Here is a 17,557-nt window from a genome sequence, read left to right on the forward strand (position 1 = left end):
ACTAAGTGGAAAATAACAGTTTACAAAATATCATACCATGATTCCATTTCTGCAAAACAACATCTGTCCTTATGGGTGTGCATTTTCAAAGTGTGAACTAAAATACTAACAGTGGTTATCCTGGGAGGTGGAATTCCTTCCGGACTTTTATTTTTGCTTTCTGGTTTTCTATGCTGTGGAAATGTCACAATACAAAAGCTATTTTTAAAAAAAAAAAAATATAAGGGACTCTGTGTTGCGTACTTGATACATTTTTTATTTAATAGTGAGTTAAGGAGAAGAATTCTTTATATTTGGTGAAAAAAAGGTATTGAGACTTTCTGTGCTCCATTTTTTTTTTCCCTGTTTTTCTGGCTGCCCTGTGGCATATGGAGTTCTCAGCAACACCAGATCCTTAACCCACCACACCGGCAGGGGACTGAACCTGGGTCGCAGTGTTCCCAAGACACTGCCAATCCCATTGTGCCGCAGTGGGAAGTCCCCTGAGCTCCCTTTTAAGTAGTAACTAGAAACATGATCCTAAGGAATAATTACGTAAGAGAGGAGGGGAGGATGCGAGTAAGTCTTAACCTTATTCAACTTGAGACATCACTGTTTCAACTACTTCAAATCAGGGTCCATGAAAGAGGAGGAGAGAGACTGAGCCGTCATTTCAAGCCATCATCTGCTCCTGCCAACAAGGCAACTCACAGAGGCAGCAAAAGGTCCCCAAGTGGGACACCTGCATTAACATTCCCACCTAAACTTCAACATTTTAAGAGCCACTGGTTCAGAAATGCTGAGATTTTGTAAGTGCCAATGTAGTACAGTCACTCAAGAGCTTAGCTTTTTTTTGCTTCTTGGAATTTAAGAAACAATAAAATAGATTTGGATAAAGACTATTTTAAAGAAGCAGGGTATGACCTAAGCTAAAATGCAGAGCATTTAAGAATGGATGTGAGGGTGATGACATCTTTCGGTGCCTCGTACTTGAAAATCCAATCTTCTTTCCTCCAGGGCTGAAGTTCTTTATTTTACATTATTTGCTATTTTTCTTCTGAATTAAAATCCTCACCTTTATAATTTGTGACATAATGAAGTTCTGATAAGTGATCTTCAGGGTCCCTTTGCATCTTAATAGTTTATTAATTATTATTTTTCCTTAGTCCTGATAGGAATTCCTATCTGCTAAATTGGCATTTTTAGTTTTATTTTCACAGAGCCCAGAATTACTTTTCAGTCAAACAGATTCTAACATATATACACATATTCATATTTATCTACTTTGATAGTTGCTATTACAAAGAAATAGAGCAGGAATATTTTCACTAATAAAATTTCTAATCTTTCAGAATATAACCCAAAAAAAATCAACACTGGTATGGAACCCTTGCAAGAAAATTTAAACATCAAATAACCCACCTGATGACCTGGTTGCAGTGGGCGCACATCGGCGTTCGTTTCCCTGCAGGAATGTGCTCAGCCCTTTGCACTAAAGTGTCCTCATTACTGGGCTGGGGCTGCCCTCTGGCTGAGGTGGCTGGTGCGCTGGCTCCTGTGGGTGTCCCACTGTTGGTGACTCTTCCGGTGGAAGGTGCTAGGCCGTAAAACACAGAAGAATCAAAATGAGGATAAGCCAACTATAAACTTTCCCAAATCGATCAAAGAATAAGGTTACTTCAGAAAAGAAATCAGATCTACTTGGAGTTCCCACTGTGGCTCAGCAGTAATGAACCCAACTAGTACCCACGAGGATGTGGGTTTAATCCCTAGCCTGGCTCAGTGAGTGAAGGATCTGGTGTTGCCGTGAGCTGTGGTGTAGGTTGCTGAAACTGCCCAGATCTGGTGTTGCTGTGGCTGCAATGCAGGCTGGCAGCTGCAGCTCTGATTCAACCCCTAGCCTAGGAATTTCTGTATACCATGGATGTGGCCCAAAGAGGGGAAAAAAAAAATTACTCACTTCCTCACTCATTTACTCACACTTATGGAGTGGCTATGTACCAAACACTGGTCTTAGACTACAGAATTAAATAGAAGAGGAATTCAAGGATTGCAACACGGGGGAAGAGATGAAAGCAGAGATGAAGAGGGTGTTAGAGGAAAAGCAGAGTCACCTCTGCTTCCAAGAGGAGATATGGTTGAGTTGAATATTGACAGGTGAATCGAATATTAATGGTGATGTATTTCTGGTCATCCAGGCACCTCTGCTAACCATTAATTAAAGACTTAATTTAGAATATATCATAAGCATACTGAAGATTGCAATGAGTTGACGATAAGAGCAAAAATGAACTCACTACATTCTCTCTCTTTGTGCACTAAGTAAGGTGACATCAGTTACCCAGGCATATAAGGTAGCAACGTAAGAACCATTCTAGGGCCTTCCTTTCCTCGTCTATGGTTATGACAGGTCCTGCTGTTTTTTGTTTTTTTTTTTTGTTTTTTTTTTTTTAATCACAAATGGTTCTCGATTTTGCCCCCTTATCTCCATTCTTACAATACTATCTGGTTTATGTCCTCAAAATCTCCTACCTTGGACTAGGCACTGAAAAATGTCTTGTCCTCCTTAAACTCCCCTTCCCACTGCTACCCAGGACAGAGTTTTATCTGATCACAACTCTGCATAAACCATGTCAAGGAAATCCCTCTTCTTTGACCACAGAGCATAGTCCACGCTTCTAAGCACTACATACAGGTCCCTCCAGGGGTCTCTCTGCCTGGCCCACAGCCTCATCTGTCACCACCTTCTGCCTTTCTCTCTGTGCTACAGTGAAGACCAAGTGGTCCCATTTCCCCCGTTCAGGGCTCCATCCACTCACAGGCTGTCCTCACTGTCATTTTCCTACCCTTCTTCCTACAAACTCAGTAACATTTCTCAACAGGATGTAGTCCTGGCGTCAACTGCTCCAAAAATCCTCCCCAAACTCCCCCCTGCATAATCCAGATTAATGTCCCTCTTCCAGGCTCCCATAATTTTCTGAAGATGCCTTTATTATTGTTGCTACTGCATATATTTGTGTCTTTTCTCCCCAACTAGAGCATAAGCTCCTTGAGGGCAGAGACGATGTCTTATTCCGCACCCTAGCAACTAAAACAGTGCCTGGAACGAATGAATGAATGAGTAAACTGGAATCAATACACACCATGAACAACTGCAAAAACTATGAGGGGCTGAAACCAACAAAAGCCCTGCTCCTTAACCACAGGCAATTAAAATGCGGTGGAAGAGAAAAGGCATATACTTAAAGGTTGGAAAGGAACAACTCTTAAGAAAAGCATATAAAGGAGCTGTGTGTGTGTGTGTGTTTGTGTGTGTGTGTACAGACAGGGTTCATACTAAAGGTGTGATTAAAATTAGATAAAAGGAGTTCCCGTCGTGGCGCAGTGGAAACGAATCTGCATAGAAACCATGAGGTTGTGGGTTCGATCCCTGGCCTCGCTCAGTCAGTTAAGGATCTGGCATTGCTGTGAGCTGTGGTGTAGGTTACAGATACAGCTTGGATCTGGCATTGCTGTGGCCTAGGCTGGCAGCTACAGTTCTGATTAGATCCCTAGCCTGGAACCTCTGCAAGGACAAAAAAGACAAAATAAAATAAAATATAAAATAAAATAAAATAAAATTAGGTAAAATAAAATAAAATTGAAAGGCTAATTTTTCCTCGTCAGAATAAAGCCTGCTAGCAATGATGTGCAGCTACAGATCCAGAAACCCAGTGCTTAAAAACACTTAGCACATCCCCCATCCAGGTTCTGCCTGGCACGTGAGCTGTGAACTTGCACTTTTACAGGCCAGGGAGCTCGATGAGTACCCATGTGTCAAGTGAGTCAAGTGCGCTAAGAACATGTTTTCACTCTTTTAGATTCACACCTTCTCTTACAGAAATGGGAGAGAAAATCACGGTACCATTCGCTTTGTGTGCTCTCTTCCTTGTTCCCTCGCTGACCTGCAGGCACAACCCTCTCCTTCCATTTCTGTTTCAATGCTGAATCCCGCTCGTCTTTAAATTCAAGACATGCAACCAGATTTCACCTTCTTGCACACGTTACCAGCTCATCCTCAGAACAGAAATCTGTGCCTTGAATTCTCCCTCTTACTCAAGCAAGCCCTCCGCCTCCTCCATTCTTGATAGTTCCCAGACCCTTACAACTGGTGCCCTGGAAATGTTTCCAAGGTGTGTTCCTTCTTCTTCTCCTTCTTTTTTTTTTTTTTTTTTTTTTTTTTTTTGTCTTTTTGCCTTTTCCAGGGCCGCTCCCGAGGCATATGGAGGTTCCCAGGCTAGGGGTCGAATTGGAGCTGGTAGCTGCCTACCTCCGCCAGAGCCACAGCAATGCGGGATCCGAGCCACGTCTGCAACCTACACCACAGCTCATGGCAACGCTGGATCCTTAACCCACTGAGCAAGGCCAGGGACTGAACTCACAACGTCATGGTTCCTAGTCGGATTTGTTAACCACTGTGCCACAAAAGGAACTCCCCTTCTTCTTCTTCTTTTTTTAGGACCCCATACCTGCGGCACATGGAAGTTCCCAAGCAAGGGGTCAGATCAGAGCTGAAGCTGCTGGCCTACACCACAGCCATAGCAACGCAGGACCCGAGCCATGTCTGCGACCTACACCACAGCCTGTGGCAACACCTGATCCTGAACCCACCAAGCATGGCCAGGGATCAAACCCGTGTCCTCATGGATACTAGTCAGGTTCGTAACCCACCGAGCCACAATGGAAACTCCTGTCTCTTCTTTTTAATCCAAATCCATACTCTAGCATGAGTCCTGGTCCTGAATCCCTCAGGTCTAAACAATTACAGGTCTAGTCTCTCTGTCATCAGTCTCTTTTTTCAACCTATTCTGCTGAATTATTTTTCCAAATACATCACTCTGATCACATTTTCTTGCTTTTAAAGCCTCCATAATTCCTCTTTGCAAATTTCATGTGTTCCTGAGTCCCGTCCCTCCTTGAGCTCATGCCAATCTTCTTTACAACCTTGCTTCTTATGTTCACCCCAGCCTTGCCATTCTTGCCATTATCATCAAACTCGATTCTCTTTATTTAACATTTAACTTGTGTCATCACTATCCGAAGGCACTGTCCTCAAATCCTGACAACATCCCTATGATTTAGGCATCATTAGCACCACTTTTTTACTCTGAGGCAAAGAGAGGTTAAGAAACCAGCCCAAGGTCACGCAGCAAATAAAGGGCAACCCTAAACCCGGGTGGTCTGGCCGCAGAGTCTACTCATGGTCCTCTGAACAGGCCATGCTGGGCCCTGATCCTCTGACCCACAGCCAACGACCTGCTCCTTTCGCCCCTGCTATTCATGGTTTTCCCATTTGGCAAGCGTCGTGGAAATTCCATTTTCTCCCCTAGTCTTCCCTGCCCATCCCAGCCAGAACTGTTCTCTTGGTCCTCGTAGCATCTTTAACACTCCCACCTATGTAATGTATTTGCTATTCATCAACATCCTGTAACATCTCTTCCTTCCGAAGTCAATGATAAACTCTGTAAGATGCGAACTTCCTTCCATTAACTTCTTTCTACCTGTTACCAGAAAGCTGCCTTAGAAAGAGAAGGCCAAAAACTACGACTTCATCAGGTAAACGAAAAAGGGGAAGGTTCCACATGACTTTCGGTTTGCCTTCGCAAAGAACACGACTGGGAGAGAGAGTTTTAAAATGCGGATTAGCTCCAGGATTTCACATGATGGGAAAGTTACCAACTGAAAAATCTGAAAATCAGACCTCAAAGCGAGTCAAACCCTTTCATCTACCATATGACTTGATTTTATCACATTATCTATGCATAAGCCCTAAAGTACTGAGTCATTGAGACATTTTTAGAAATAAAAGAGTGGAGTAATTCTCCGTCAGTCACTGAAAAATGGGACATACTCCATCTGGCCCATGTCTCAAGGAGAAGGTTCGTGGGGAACGAACTTCTATAACCTGAGAAGCCACTCTTAGACATGAAACATGGGACTGTGGTTTAAACATACATGAAGTGACTCTAAGCTCACTGCTGTTCCTTCCTTGGGAAAAATGCTTTGCTTGCTGTTACGGCCCCATTTTAACCACTTTGGATAAGACAGAAATTCTTATACCTTCGTTTTGCTGCTGTGTTGCTAGTACATGGGCCCACACACAAAGCTACACAACCCTTATTAATTATCAAGGCCTGAACACTTCCAAGGAACAGTTATTTCTCATATGAATAAAGTGATGTTTCATTTCTTCAGATTGAGGTTCTCACTCCCCCAGCACAAGAGTGGGCAACTTTTGAGCCATCAAGTGCCAACCGCCCCCCTCCCCCACCAGCCTCTGCTCACTTGGCCTCTTGGGGAGAGGGAGGTGAAAGAAGGTGAGGTTTTTGCACCAAAAAAGGAGCCCAGCCTTCCTTTATAATTCTTTAGAGAAGTGTTCTACCATACAGACCAAAACAGTCTTCCATGGTGAGTAGAGACCAGAATACCATAAATTTTATGGAACTTGACCTAAAGATCATTTTTATGTAGCAAGAAAATATACATCTCTTTAGAGATAGCAGCTTAAAGATCTCCATCTACTTCGCTGTAGCAAAACCAGATTTTTCTTCTAAGTTCTAATCGAAGTAGTACACGGGAGCAGTGAATTAGCCCTGTTTCATAATCCAGGACTCTAAGTCACACAAATTTAAGTGACTTGTTCAGACTGAATAATGAGTGAGTCAGGGAAGTGTCACAATGAGAACATTAGGGGAGGTTAGTTCTTAACTCAAGTTTTCCTTTTTAACCTTAATCTTGAACAGCTTCCACTAAATCTGGCTTCTTTTGTAGCTGATCTCTATCCCAATGGGACCATGTTTAAAAGTGAATTTTTTTTCTTTTGTATCAAATATATTTCAGTACCATAAACCTCATCTCGAAATTTAAAGCCAGTAGCTACTCTCCAAACTCACAGTGTTAGTGAGTTAACATTTATTAACTTTAGAATGAGTTATCTGTGAGTCTTCTAAACGTCTGGAATGACATACATTCATACTTATTCTATGCTTTTGTTTTCAGCACCGTGATAGTCAAACTTAAGATTATATAGATGATCATTAAATAGGTAAACATGAATCACTGGGAAAACTTAGCAGCATAGTAGACTACTTTTTCAGTATATAAAAATGTAATGTAAAGTTGTCAAATTGAGTGCAATATAACAAACCCACAATATGTTGAGTTGCTAGCTTTTAAAAATATTTATCATAGTGCTATATCTGAGAATTCTAAGGAGAAATATTAAAAAAAAATCAACTAGACCCCTGGCTTACTAACCATGAAATTTAATTTACTACAAAGAAATGAAGTCATCTCTTTTGGACTACAGACTACAAATTGGAGATAAAGAATTTTCAAAAATTGAACCACATAAGATTCATTAATTTAGTAGAACATGGAACCTCCTGTTAGTGGGGAAAACTCTGTGATATATTACTTGGAAAGATAAAGTGAGAAGTCTTTTCTCTAGACAGACCTTAGTTGCATTTTTCCTCAAGCAGATGATTCATGCTTGCATTCATTAGCCAATTAGTTAACACAGTTTTAAGCAATCGTATCCTGAGGTTTAATTTTCCTTTCGAACACCCTAACCCAGTGATTTTCAAGTTTATCCACGTCACTTCTCAGTAATGGGCCACATAAGTATACTACTGGGGATTCGTATAATATTATGTTATAGAGGACTATGTAATATACAAGGAATTAGAAATTATCTATTTAGTATGCGCTTCATGTGTAGCTGAGCTCAATAAAAGGCACCTGTTTAGACAGATAAAGTTTTCCAGAGAGAAAACACAGATCAAGACCATCTTAGAACTCCACAGAGGAGTGCCTGCCAGAGCTCAGCATTAACAAACACGACCAGTATCCATGAGGTTGTGGGTTCCATCCCTGGCCTCACTCGGTGGGTTAGGGATCCAGCATTGAGATGAGCTGTGGTGTAGGTTGCGGACACAGCTCAGATCCAGAGCTGCTGTGGCTGTGGATGGCAGCTGTAGCTCTGACCCGACTCCTAGCCTGGGAACTTCCATATGCCACTGTTGTGGCCCTAAAAAGACCAAAGCCAAAAAAAAAAAAAAAAAAAAAAAAAAAAAAAAGGAACTCCAGGTAGTACAAAGTGTGAATTCTCTGAAAAACAGATGTTTTCCAATTGTATTAAGAATAAAGAATATGATATTTTATGATATATATGTTATGTGATAAGTATAATATTACTATATGATATTTCTGGTTTCTATCTGTTCAAAAAGCTGTTACCTCTAAATCAATATTCTTAAAAAAAGAGTAGTGAGCATTTTAATGTATATATTAAACACCTGGCCAGGCTGTACTTGAATAGGCATAAAATGTATCAGTTAATGGAGTTCCCGTCGTGGTGCAGCAGAAATGACTAGGAACCATGAGGTTGCGAGTTCAATCCCTGACCTCGCTCAGTGAGTTAAGGATCTGGCGTTGCTGTGAGCTGTGGTGTAGGTCCTGCATTGCTGTGGCTCTGGAATAGGCCAGCAACTCTAGCTCCGACTGGGCCCCTAGCCTGGGACTCTCCATATGCCGTGGGTGCAGCCATAAAAAAAGCAAAAAAAAAAAGGAACTTATCAGTTAACCCTTCTAGTTCAAGTCAAATATTCAACCACCAGTAAAATATCACATTACTGACATGCATTAGGTGAAAAAAACACTACATTGTGTCAAACCTTCCTTGGAAACTTAACATAAATCAACTGGGGCTGGGAGATGACATTCCCAAACTCACACATGCTGTTAGGGTTTTCCAAGGTACGTTGCTCTTACTAGAAGCAGCGTTTCTGAATTGCTGGACATGTCATTCAGCAGGAGAGCAAGTTGGTGCTGGGAGATGAACCACCCATGAGGATATGAGAAATACGTCATCTGATGACTTCTCACCACGTCCATCACATGTCCCAGTTTAAGCCATTACTATCTCATTTGGCTGATTGCGGCAACTGACCAAAGATCTTGTTCCCAACGAGACAGAGGCCAGGGAAACCAAATTAGATCATGCAATTCCTCTGCTTAAAATCCTCCAAGAGCTAGTTCCCTTCTAACTCAGAGCTAAAACCAAAGGTCCTATAGAATCCAACCTCTGTGCCCTGATGTGCCACCTTCCCTTTGCTCACCAGCTACGGGGCACACCTGTCTTCCTTACTATTTCTCTAAATGGCCAGTATACTTCTGATTCAGGGCGTTTGTACCTTCGACTCCCTCTGCCTGGAAATCTTTTCCCCAGCTGTTTGCATTGCTTGCTCTCTCACTTCCTTCCTGCTTTCTGCTTAGAGCCCATTGTATCAGTGTGGCTTTCTCTGATCATCCTATATAAAACAGCAACCCTCTCCCTCCAGACCAGCATTCTCTACACTCCGTAACTCATTTGTCATTCCCACTACCGTATTTTATATTATTATTGCTTTTCATTATTTATCACTCCACACCTTGAGGCCAGAGACAGTCTATTTTGTTCATTGCTGTATCTCTAGCACCAAGAACAGTCCCTAGCACACTGCTTAACAAATTTTTCTTTAGAGAATGAATGACTCCAGCACCAAAATTACTGTCTTTCCACGGAAAGGAACCAGATTCCTTAGAGAAACTGAAAATTTCTAGGACTGGGATGACAAGGGAACATAGAAAGTGTAGAATATCTTGTCACATTAGAAAGTGAGGATGGGAGTTCCCGTCATGGCCCAGTGGTTAACGAATCTGACTGGGAACCATGAGGTTGCGGGTTCGATCCCTGCCCTTGCTCAGTGGGTTAACGATCTGGCATTGCTGTGAGCTGTGGTGTAGGTTGCAGACGTGGCTCGGATCCCGCGTTGCTGTGGCTCTGGCGTAGGCCGGCGGCTACAGCTCCGATTCGACCCCTAGCCTGGGAACCTCCATATGCCGCGGAAGCGGCCCAAGAAATGGCAAAAAGACAAAAAAAAAAAAAAGTGAGGACACTAACAAAGAAAGAACTCCAGTTGTATCAAATGGACTTGAAGGAGCAGATGAGACAGTCTGAGAGGAAAAATAATAACTACAAAAGATTGAAATACTTCAAATAAGTTTACATGAACTCAAAATGATTCTGGAATTTTTTTTTTAAAAATTGATCATCTCTAGCAAATGCTTAGGAAGTAAGTCATTATTTTAGAAACCAGTAAAATTTAATAAAGAGGAAAAAGATCAAGCTTTAACAATTTATCACCTGATATCCAATCATATTTCAACTATATCCCACTCATTCCCCTGCCATCTCTGAACTATTTTGAAACAAATTCAAGATCTATTATTTAATCCATATCTTGGTATCATTTCTAAAAGAGTACTCTTTTAAAAAATCTACCCATACTACCATTATCGCCCTAAAATAAAACAAAAATTTCCTTAACCTCATCAAATAACCAATCTTACCAATTTATTTCTGATTATCTTCTGTATTAGGTTTCTCTTGCTGCTGTAACAAATTACTAACAATTTAATGGCTTTAAAACTGCACAAGTATATTATCTTACAGTTCTCTTTCATGGATATTACCAGGCCAAGGTCAAGGTACTGACAGAGTTGTGTTTCTTCCTGAAAACTCTAGGGAAAATCCACTTCCTTGCCTTTTCCAGCTTCTAGAGCTGCCCAAATTCCATGATCCATGGCCCTCTTTCACCATCTCAAAGCCAGCAGGTTGAGTCCTTCTCACACTTCAGCACTCTAATCCCTTTTCCACTTTAAAGGCCATTGTAATTATAAAGGGCCCACCAGGGTAACATCTCTATTTTAAGGTGGGCTGATAATCACAATTTCATCTGCATCCCTAATTCCCCTCTGAGGTGTAATATAACATAGCCACAGGTTCTGGATATTAGGACATGGATATCTTTGGGGGAGCATAATTCTGCTCAACACCCCCCCCCCCACAGTAATAGTCAGGATCCAAATAAGGAAGGTCTATATATTAATTTAATGTATGTCTCTTAAATCTTTTCATCTACAATCTCTCCCATCTCCCCACTCCTTGCAATAAACATGTAGAAGAAACCAAGTCTCTAGTTACATGTTTGTATATGTATCTGAACTAATTTATGGTAAAAAGTTCAAGAAAAATTTTATACAGACTAAACTGAATTATTTCATCTTCACAACAACAATACACTCGTATTATTATTTGGTGGATCAGGAATACAAAGCTCAGAAAGTATCAGTGATTTGCCTAAAGACATGTACAGCAATAAAATAAATGTTTTTTGAACTGCTATGTACCAAATAATGCACTAGGCTTTACTGCTACAAACAAGATAGACATGATTCCTGTCCTCAAGGAGTTTACAGGTTATAGGCCAGTATTCAATCAATTATGTTATAGTGGGACTAGTGCTAGACTGATGGAAAGAGAGATAGTTTAACTATAGACATTCATTTGGTCAAGTGTATACTGAGAGCCTACAGTGTGGCAGGCCTTATGTAATACACAGGTACACAGTGGAGGATAAAACATATTATTCTTGCCCTCACAGAGCTCAAGGCTTTTTTGGGGGGCAGGGGTTGGAGGTGCTTGTAGGTCATCTAATAGATAGTCAGTTGATGATACAAACTCAGGAAAAAGACTGGAGCTAGAAGAACTGATTCAAGAGTCATCAGCATATTGATGAGAGTTGAGGCTGTGAGAATTAATGAGCCTGTTCAGGGAAACAGCAGCATCAAATAGATGAATAGAAGAGCTCCTGAGGTATACGACAAACAACAGAAATACTTAGGGAACAGAGACAGAGATACGGGAAAAATCAGGAGAGAGCATCATGCCAACCAAAGAAGCAGAATATGGGATCCAAATTCATTTCTGTCTGACTCCAAAGCCTATGTCCCTAAGCGTACATTCATCAAATATTTATTACGCACTTACTGGGCGCCAAGCTCTCTGCCAGTCACCTTGATCCATGAAAATATGAAGGCAGATCTTCTCAAATGGGAGCCAAACCCAGAAGTACTAACCTCTAGACCAGTTTAGAAGAAGAGGAAGTGATAAGTGAGATGATGAAGTTCTGCTATTTTAATTTCCTTAGTATGCCTGCTAGGATAAATTTAGGGAAAATGCATGAAAGTATTATTTCTTTATTTGCCCTGGTCTGCTTGACATCTTGCATTATCACTCCTAAGCCCTTCATGCATCCCGTAAAAGATTAGTTTCCTACAGAGATCTTTCTTTCCCTCAAGCTGGTGGCCCATACTTTCCGGCCATTGAACATGGTTTTTCAAGTTTGGAGAAATATTTAAGAGAATTTATATAAACTGTTTCAGAAAGGGAAATACAGATCTAGCACTTTTGCTAAAGATAAAGAGGCACGAAGCATGAGAATGCTGAATTCATGTTGTTGTACAAACTATCCTGAAGTAAATATTCTAACGACGACATTTGAATCAAGATAAAGCAACAGACAGGAGTTCCCGGTGTGGTGCGGTGGAAGCAAATCCAACTAGTATCCCTCAGGACAAGGGTTCAACCCCCGGCCTTGCTCAGTGGGTTGGGGATCTGGCGTTGCCGTGAGCCGTGGTATAGGTTGTGTGATTCCGATCCCGTGTTGCTGTGGCTGTGGCATAGTCCAGCAGCTGTAGCTCTGATGTGACCCCTCTCCTGGGAATTGCTATATGCCACAAGTGTGGCTCTAAAAAGAAAAAAAAAAAAAAAGATAAGGTAACAGCAGTAAATCTATGGATAGCTATAAAATATGTTTGAGAAATCCTATACTAGTTCATCTCCTCAAGTCAGAAATAAGACTGATATCAAGAATACAAATATTCTCCCTCAAAAGAAAAAAGACAAATGTTTACAGCCTGGACACGACAAAGGGAAGTCATATGTGAGGTTTTATGGTATGAAAAACAACTGGCTCCACTTCAAGGGGGGAGTCCTGTTATAAACACTGAGGCTAATGCTGTCCTCATATAAATAACTGTGCTACATCAAAGTGACCCTCTGGCACTGTTGGGAGATGAAGGAGTGGAATTCAGCATCTCGGAGAATATGTTCACCAAAGTATGGGAGAAATTTTACACATACTAAACTGGATAGCAGCGCTGGCAACACAGTCGCACAGTAGAGTGGGCAGCAAGGGATTTCTCCTCGGCCTGGTCCCCAACCGTCCCAAACAGATGGTGGCCACGAGAAGCACAGAATCTGTGTGTTTCGTCTGTCAAGCTCATGTTGAAAGCATAAACAACAGTCTCTCCTCTTCGTAATCCAGGCATGAAATCATATCCAGTAGAAATGGAAAAGGTTTTCGCTGGGCCAAGATCAAGGATCAGAGGAAAGTACATTCTAGAGAAGTTTGTGTAAATTTTATTAAGTGGAATCAAACTTTTTTAATTCAATGATTAAAAGCAACATTGGACAGATTAAACGACTGCCATCTCCCTAAGCAGTGGAGAATGCTGGTATGTATGCCCTAAAGAACGGCAACAGGTGTGCCTAAGGCTAAGCATCAAATATGTCCACAACTTCAGGAGGCTAGTTTCTTCCATGAGCAACCAGCCTTTCAACTCTTAAGAACCTAGATTAAACGGGATCTCCAGTGTCTTAATGAAAGTGAGAGTGGGGACTTGGATGAGGTTTTCTCTTCTTTTTGAATTTGCTGCACCAAACATCACCAAAATTCGGGATACAGAGACCTGCCTTTTTCTCCCTACTAACTGACTTTAGAAAACTTCCCTGTGGTCAGAGTTACAAGTAAAAGAAATCCAATCTGTACCTTGAAGATAAGGAGAGCTTAAAATATCCTTTTTTTGGGGGGGTCACCATTCAATTAAAAATCAACAAATTACTCATCACTTATAGAGTTTTCTAAATACTCTCAACAGCACTGTTCCAATTTCTAATTTTACAACGGGAAGACACGTCCATGCTCTAATTATGGGTGCTCAATGTGCTTGATGATAAGGGGGAAAGGGAGAGAGAGAAGGAGAGAGGGAGAAATATGGATGGTGGGAAATAAAGGAACAGAAACCAAGAAGAAATCAGATAAAATATTAAAAAAAAAACAAATGCAAATCTGAAGTGTGATTCATGACTACAGGAATACTGAGGCGGATCACTGGTAAACTCATACAGACTCGATAAGCTAAGAATTTAGTTAAAATATTAACTTTGTAGAATTCTGCTCATATTTGAATGAGAAAACCATAAGAACACATAGTAAAATTATTTATACTCACATTATATCTAGAGTGTTCGCATGTCTTATTTCCAAAGTAACATGAAACCCATTTTCCCACCCGCTTTCATCTATTTATATAAGTGAGAAAGCAACCTAGTCTCAGAAATAAAGAAGAAGGGTATCTCAGATTTGGGTGCTCATATAAAGAGAGCTCTTTTAATGCAGGCAAAACAACTGAAGCGGAAAGGGGAATAAAATTTAACACGATTCCCCCATGTCAAACAATATCAGACATGTCTCTACTGATCAATAGAAGTGATTGCAAAATTTCAAACCTGGAATACTCCTCACCTTTCTACCACGACTACTCATTCTCTAAGACACCATTCTCCATTAAAGTCATTAGAGCTCCAAAATAAAGAAAAATTTATTATCACCATCCAAAGTTACATCTGAATTTCACATCTTTTATTTTATCAGAATTTTTGTTTGTCTGTCTGTTTCTTTTTTCAGCTGCACCTATGACATATGGAAGTTCCTGGGCCAGGGATTGAATCCAAGCTGCAGCGGTGACCTATGCCCCAGATTCTTACATTTTGGGTCTTAGTTTCTTCATCTGTTAAATGGCAAAAATAACAACTACCTCAAAGTCCGAGAGAGTTAAATAAGGTCGTATAAGTAAAGTGTTCGTGATGGTTCCCTGAATGTGTGAGAAATGCTTCATAATTATGACTATACACTGATACCAGACCTTTAACGTGGTTAAAAATAATAAAGTATCCACTCATTCAAGGACTGCCTGGTGAGCACATTCAATATTTTAGACCTAGGAACTCCTCTGGTATGAAAGATATACCCAAGAATCAGATACCTGCCCCCAAAGAATTTATCTTTTTATAGGTAGTGTTCACAAGCAAATAGGGAATAGAATGCCTTAGGATTAGTACCCACAATAAAGTTTTCATCAACCGTGCAGAATTATTAAGCATAGTTTTTCTCATTCCTGTGGTTCAAACCCAGGGTTGATACTTTTTTTTTTTTTTTTTCTCTTTACTATAAATGGCTAGAGAGGAAATATTTTAGGTTTTGTGGGCCATATGGTTTCTGTTGCAACTACTCAACTCTGCCACTGGTGCTCAAAAGGAGCCACAGACAACATGCAAATGAAGGAGCATGTCTGTGCTCCAATAAAACTTTATTTACAAAGACAGATGGTGGGCCAGATGTTGCCAGGGCCATAGTTTGCCACCCTCTGGTTTCAACCATATGCATTAATTAATGAGAAGTAATAATTCTTTACGAAAAACACATATGAATAAATCCGGGCATCTTTTCTCGTAAAAGATGTAATAGTTTAATCTCGGGATGAGAGGAAAATGGGGAGAAAAAAATGTTTTCACAACAGTGCACTTGCATCAGCAATGGGAAGCTTCCAGTGTGGGAATAAATTCCAACAAAAAGACATTTAAAAGAAACAAAAGAGGGCAGTTAATGGCGACTACTTTAATTTTTTCCTATATGAGTCATAATTCTAAACAAAAATATATTTACTTCATAAGGATATAGAGTTTATTTACATGTTTCACACCATGGTTTTGACAATGGACAGCTCCAGTCAAGACTTTACAGCAAGTGGACTGTTTAGTTTAATGATGTCAAAATGCAGGGGAGCAGATGGCAATAAAACATTATTAGAAGAGATGAAACATACGCAACTGGTAGCAGTTTACTTATTCATATCAAAATTTAAAAATGGAACCAATAAATCCATCCATCTTTGCTAAGCAAATCTAGTTATCTCGATTTATTATTGCAGCGTAAAGCCTACAATGAAATTTGGGATGGTTGTAGAAACAGTAATTTCCTTTCTCACCCCTATCTCCTTTGGACTTCAAATAAAATATAGAATTTATATCCACTTATAACTGAGATGCACATCATTCAGTCTTTGATCTAATCAGATCTCACAAATATATCCAAGTCTTCCTTGAAAAACAACAAGGAATACATTGGATCTCCCCAAAGCTCTGTCCATAGTGAATAAAGAAGCTTTTTTTTTTAATTGCTACAATGACGAATACACCAGAGGCAGGGTATGATAAAGGGTCATGTTAACTAGAATCTTGGCTAAATTTTTAAAATGTAGTTCAGATGCAACGAAAATTTTACTTGAAACAGACCTTAGTAGTTGCTAGTTCCCTAGTTTACCCGCCCCATGCAAGGCAAGAATCCTTTTAGTTCTCCCTAAGTGTATCCACTGATGTTACCTTGTGATACAGGAAACTGCATTATTTCGTCAAAACAACTGGCTTCATATGACTATGGGACTCTGAATCATTCTTATGATATTTCTCAGGCTCTTACCTCATTGGGAAAATGACGCCCATTTAAAATTTAAATGACATTCTCTTATTGTACATTCTGGAATAATAAAATACTTTTAAAAACCGAGAGAGTATTATAAAAACAGAATTATTACCACTAGTCGAGACCCACCATTTTACTGCTAAAGAGGACATGTGTTCCCTTCATGGCTACAGATTAGATTCTTAAGTTCCAAACACCCAAACGGGGATGCTGAGCACTCCTCGAGACAGGACAAAACAGAGACTTAGGTTACCTAAATCTTCATTTTGAAAGTAAGTTTGCATCCTTTTCTTTTATAAATGTGCATAATTATTTTTATTCAAGTACAGTTGATTTTTTCCCCTTTCTTATTTGACTGAAATTTACTGTGTCACTAAAAGATCTTCAAATGATCCCAACTTTTCTATTTATAGCTACTTGCACTGTGCTTCTTCAAAACACAATTCCTATTTTAAAACAGAAAAAAAAGAATGTACACCTACGGATGGCTGAGTCACTTTTGCTGTACAGCAGAAATGGACAGAACATTGTAAATTGAGTATAACAAAAAAATTAAAACATAAAAAATAAACCACACACACAAAAACAAAACAATTACCAATTTTTATAAATCTCGTTGTCAATGATGAGCCCCTGGCTTTGCTACATATATTAAAATTGCTTCATAAACAAAAAAGTAATCCACTAACACAAAGCCTATAGACATCTGACAGGTACGCCCCACTTTTAGGAAGTTTGTTTTATGGCACTTCCATTTTAGGGAAGAACTTCTAAGTCCTCATTTGTGCTAAATTGAAAGAAATTCAATTTTCACTTTTGTGAAAAAAGGTAATCACTGCCTTGCATTACATGATTTTGACACATAAAGGGTTGCATAGGAACCTCTGCTTTCCGAGAGCAGGAGAAACCTGACCTGATACATTTAAAGAGCAGATGCCCTAAGTGGAATAGAGGTAAATGCTTGCTCAATATGGAGTTCTCAGAGGTTAGGAATGTCTAGTGGTAAATAAAATACTCCTAGTGTATCGAGTATGTCACTGTAACAGCAGCTA

At 40.1% G+C, this 17,557-nt stretch overlaps 1 protein-coding gene across 10 annotated transcripts in view; it reads right to left on the minus strand.

Annotated features, from left to right (window-relative positions):
* PDLIM5 (PDZ and LIM domain 5) overlaps positions 1-17,557 on the minus strand; it is a 215,943-nt gene that overhangs the window by 22,564 nt on the left and 175,822 nt on the right. For all 10 annotated transcript variants that reach the window (XM_021101756.1, XM_021101753.1, XM_021101752.1 and 7 more), the window contains one exon: positions 1,402-1,576. In XM_021101756.1, coding sequence (XP_020957415.1) covers positions 1,402-1,576 — 175 coding nt within the window. The remainder of the gene's footprint in view (positions 1-1,401; positions 1,577-17,557) is intronic.

Source organism: Sus scrofa, chromosome 8 (genome assembly GCF_000003025.6).
Source record: "Sus scrofa isolate TJ Tabasco breed Duroc chromosome 8, Sscrofa11.1, whole genome shotgun sequence".
In the NCBI taxonomy this organism is placed as follows: Eukaryota; Metazoa; Chordata; class Mammalia; order Artiodactyla; family Suidae; genus Sus; species Sus scrofa.